This window comes from Branchiostoma belcheri, unplaced genomic scaffold (assembly GCF_001625305.1).
Source record: "Branchiostoma belcheri isolate BF01 breed outbred unplaced genomic scaffold, Haploidv18h27 scaffold67, whole genome shotgun sequence".
Taxonomy (NCBI): Eukaryota; Metazoa; Chordata; class Leptocardii; order Amphioxiformes; family Branchiostomatidae; genus Branchiostoma; species Branchiostoma belcheri.
The window spans coordinates 496,775-501,742 of NW_017804320.1; the positions used below are offsets into that span (position 1 = coordinate 496,775).

The window sequence follows — 4,968 nt, forward strand, 5'->3', positions numbered from 1 at the left end:
TGTTTTTCAAGAGACGAGCTAGAAAGGACATATATTGAAAATCTCGAAAAGTGCTTCAACGGTAGAGAAAGAAATAGCACAGCAGAATTATTACAAAAAAGGCAAACTTATGGAAGAAAGGTAAGCAAGACGATAAAAATCTCTAAATTGGCACCAATGCTCGTTATTCCACACAGTCAAGTTTTTCTGGTTTCCTCTGGGGTGAGGATTACTAGGCCCCGCGGATGAATACTGTTCAGTACATAATGTGATCAGGAGGAAGTGGCCTTCAGAAAAGATGGCTGTTCCTTTTTGGCTTTTGCTTTGTCTGTTTGGAGGTTTTGCTGGTAAGTCAATTTAATATAGAATTTGCGTATTGTTAAAGAATGACATGTTATACTGTATGTACTGTATACCTTAAAATGTGGAGTGGAGCGGCTGTCAACATTCACCTTAAAATGTAATATCTGTGGGAGTACCCAAGCGTGAGTTCATATAATCTCCAAGCAGATCTTTTTGGTAGGGGTAAGACAGTATCAAATTGGCCAGTCTGTAACCATTTCTTAACCAGATCTGCTTGTAGATTAGAGTTCATATTCAAATGCAGAACACAAAAATGTCCCTATCAACAACCTAACATTATCACGGGGGTGATAAAAGTTTAATGCTAGTTTGTTTCGTCACAGGGTAAGGTGGGCAGGATGCTGTTGCTACAATTACAGTAATATGGTATCAGGCTGATTTCCATTGCAAATCATACAGTATTTGTTCTCTATTTGTGTTTTAGAAGCGAACACGTCGCTGGACTGGTTTGACTTTTACGATGCAAAAGCTAAACTCGGCTTCAACGATGAAGGTATCGGAGGTATTGACGAGGAGGAGTGCGCCAGACGGTGTTTAGTGGGAACTTCTACTGTTCCGTTTGGATCGTGTCTGTCGTTTCATTATGACCACCAGCTCCTTCGCTGTACCCTGAGTACAGCAAACAGGGACACACCAGGAGCAACTTTAGCTGACAGTGACCCACCGTCGCGATTTGACTACTACGAAAGAAAAGGTACTGAATTATTTTTTATATATATGGGCATTACACTTAATGTGCTAGATATTACAGGGAACTCCTAATTACTATGTTTACCTTCGGGGAAGGAAAGCATATTGTTTTGCCCAGTTTCTTCCTCTTCTTCTTCTCTAAACACACTAGGGCAATGACCTGGACCTGTCACCATGGCAACGTGTGCTGTAGATGGCATCCTTTGGTGTAGGACTACATTATGCCCTAGACCACATGTGTTCACATGTGCATTTAGTCCTTTTGGATGGGAATATGCAATAAAGATTCATATCATTGTATAGCAGGACAAAGCTAGATGTGCTTGTCACGATACATGTATTGATATATGAATATGTTTAAGTAAGAATAAACAAAGCAGTAAGTTTGTTAAGCTAGATCATATGAAGGTGAATAGTATGCATTTGCGTCGCAAATGTGTTCTCCACAGCTCCCTACAGTCCCTGTACTTAAAAGTGATCTCCACAGCTCCCTACAGTCCCTGTACTTTAATGTGTTCCCCACAGCTCCCTACAGTCCCTGTACTTAACTGTGTTCCACACAGCTCCCTACAGTCCCTGTGATTTACTATGTTCCCCACAGCTCCCCACAGTCCTTGTACTTTACTGTGTTCCCCACAGCTCCCTACAGTCCCTGTGCTTTACTGTGTTCCCAAAAGCTCCCTACAGTCCCTGTACTTTACTGTGTTCCCCACAGCTCCCTACAGTCCCTGTACTTTACTGTGTTCTCCACAGCTCCCTACAGTCCCTGTACTTTACTGTGTTCCCCACAGCTCCCTACAGTCCTTGTACTTTACTGTGTTCCCCACAGCTCCCTACAGTCCCTGTACTTTACTGTGTTCTCCACAGCTCCCTACAGTCCCCGTGCATTACCGTGTTCCAAACAGCTCCCTACAGTCCCTGTACTTTACTGTGTTCTCCACAGCTCCCTACAGTCCCTGTACTTTACTGTGTTCTCCACAGCTCCCTACAGTCCCTGTACTTTACTGTATTCTCCACAGCTCCCTACAGTCCCTGTACTTTACTGTGTTCCACACAGTTCCCTACAGCCCCTGTGATTTACTGTGTTCCCCACAGCTCCCCACAGTCCCTGTACTTTACTGTGTTCTCCACAGATCCCAACAGTCCCTCTACTTTACTGTGTTCCCCACAGCTCCCTACAGTCCCTGTGATTTTGAGACAGACCTGTGTCAGTACACACAGAACACGACAGACAACTTTGACTGGACACGTGACTCTCGTGGTACTAGGTCGAGCAGGACTGGTCCAACAGTCGACCACACCACTGGCACCAGCACAGGTTTGTTAGGAGATTTTTAAGGCACGTTTAGGTTAAGTTTACTGTAGCATCAGTATTTAGTTTAGTTGCACCCCTAGACGATGGATTACCAACAAGGCCAGCTTACATATTTGGAAAACCATGATAGCGACTTTTGCCAGGACATGTTCGAAGACGTTGATTACGTAATAACCCGGTCTCTTACGATCAGATGGAACATGCGTTAGTTCGCTCTACTTTTTCCTTATTAACATTTTAGAATTAAACAAATGAGCCAACTTTCTTCAAATTACTATAGAACTAGAGAATAGAACAAATCAGGCCGTGTTTATCTATTGCAGGACATTACATGTACATTGAAACATCGTTACCGCGAGAACAGGGAGACACCGCCCGTCTGTTATCCCCGTCCTACCGCAGGTATCCTGACGGTCAGTGTCTGCTGTTCTGGACACACATGTATGGAGTTCACATAGGTAAGCCACAAAACTACTGTAAACACCTTTTGTATCACATAAATATTTGCAGAAAACGTCTAGGAAGAAGAATTCAGCTTTGCTATCACCACTGTTCCTATGTGGTCATTCTTACATTTAGGTACGCTGAAGGTATCCGTAAAAACTGGAGGTACGACTTCTGACATCTGGACCAGATCTGGTAACCAAGGTGACCAGTGGTTCAGCGTCGCCGTCAACATTCCTGCTAACAACAGTTACCAGGTCATCTTTGAAGGAGTCAGAGGATCTGGGATCCATGGTGACATTGCAATAGATGACGTCAGTATCCTGCAAAGAACTTGTTTAGGTGAGGTGTTTTTAATCTAGAGCAAAATCAATATAACAAACACTTGATGATGTCGACGCTTGATGATGTATATACGCATGTGCTGTGTAGACGTTGTGAAGGCCTCAAGTTACTAAGTTCTTTTTATGCTGCAGATGTCGTCGACTGTGTTCCCAGACAAGGCAAAGGTCTGTGCTCCCATACCTGCACCAACTCCGACAACGGTTTCTCCTGCTCCTGTAATGTTGGCTATAGTCTTCAACAGGACGGCCTCTCATGTAATGGTGAGTGTCACGCTTTACATATAGTCTTGTATTCTTAACAATCTGCAGAAAATCTGAAATATTTGAAGTATTCGGATAGTACTTTATGACTTGTGTTTATCTTTCGATGATGACATAGACAATAATGAGTGCAGTTCAAACGAAGGCCGGGGACCATGTGATCACACCTGTACCAACACAGTCGGAAGTTATACCTGTTCGTGTTATAATGGCTTCACCCTCAACTCCGATAGACATGTGTGTGACCGTAAGTACAGTTATCCTAACTGATATCTTACATAGATCTCATGGTTGTCATTGTAAATGACTTGTAAGAAACATACAAGTGTTTTGATAGAATGTACTCCTATTATGGAACTGAGGACTGTGGTTAGCCATCATGTGAACGCAGTCTTCTACATCAATAGGCAAAATGAAGCACCTGTCATTGACCTAATTCCCATGAGAAAGCTACTTCTAAATTTGTTGCTAGAGGAAGAGGAATCGGAGACGCATAAACGTGTTTCTAACATTTCTAATTGACATTTTTTTCATAAATTTGACCCAAAAAATGCAATCAAATTTAGATCCAGTAAACGTGGCGCACACACGTATACATCCCAACAGACCCATCATCTCCCCTCAACATAAGCCGACAGGAGGACCACAACTATTGTGACGTCAGCTGGTTATCACCCGCGGTACCCAGAGGTAGAGGAAACATCACCGGATATAATGTACGTTTAAAGATCCATAATGCAATATCAGCAACGTTCCTCCGACCTTGACATTTCTTCCCAATCGTTGAGCAGACATTTCTTGTCCAAATCTCGTTTGTAGTTCAAATGAATCTCATTGATAAAGGAATGTAGTTTGCACATTTTGTGTGTTTTGTTGTCTTTCAAAGCATACATTTACTCATGGAAGATATTTTGGTCACTCCAAAATATATATTATATAAGCAAAATCTGATATCAGGAAGTCCTATTTTATAAATGGCACGACAATACTTATCTACGTATATCCAATCTACAGCAGCAGTCTTTATGAGTTAATGCTTGCTATCCAATTAAAAAAAACGCCTACAGCCCAACCTTATTTTTTGTCTTTAATACAAGGTGTATCTTCAAAGAGATTACCTAGATAGCAATGGACAGACACAAAGGGGCGAATACAGCGTTAAGTCAACAGAATCCACGAGCATCAGACTGCTGAAGTCGACCAAAACGGAGATTTTGGATCTGCTGCCCAACTCTGTGTACACCATAAAGGTGACAGGTTTGACCTACACAGGGGAGGGATACTTCAGTCAGGCTGTCAACTGTACCGTTCCACCGGGAAGTGAGTATAGGCCGAGTCTTGTCTGAGTTTTACAACACGAGATAGAAGACAATTGAAGATTATACATGGCACATTCGTACAGGGTATGACACAATATTGCTCTGATGATTAAATTTACTTTTTTTTTCTCTTGGATTTGCAGAACCTCCAGCGCCTGAAAAGCCGGTGTTGCAGGATCAAACGGAATTAAACTCCACAACTCTCCCGATAGAGGTCAAACCGACATCTGAGAGGCATGGTCCGATAGGGTGA

The 4,968-nt window shown here is 42.6% G+C and overlaps 1 protein-coding gene across 1 annotated transcript; it reads left to right on the top strand.

Moving 5' to 3' along the window:
- Positions 1-276: 276 nt before the first annotated feature.
- Positions 277-4,968, top strand: LOC109483878 (MAM and LDL-receptor class A domain-containing protein 1-like). Its single transcript, XM_019787021.1, has 10 exons — positions 277-326; positions 767-1,036; positions 2,204-2,350; positions 2,671-2,805; positions 2,927-3,133; positions 3,268-3,396; positions 3,515-3,643; positions 4,003-4,112; positions 4,494-4,716; positions 4,859-4,968. Exons 1-10 carry the CDS (start codon positions 278-280, stop codon positions 4,966-4,968), a joined length of 1,509 nt encoding a protein of 502 aa, XP_019642580.1. The 5' UTR covers position 277.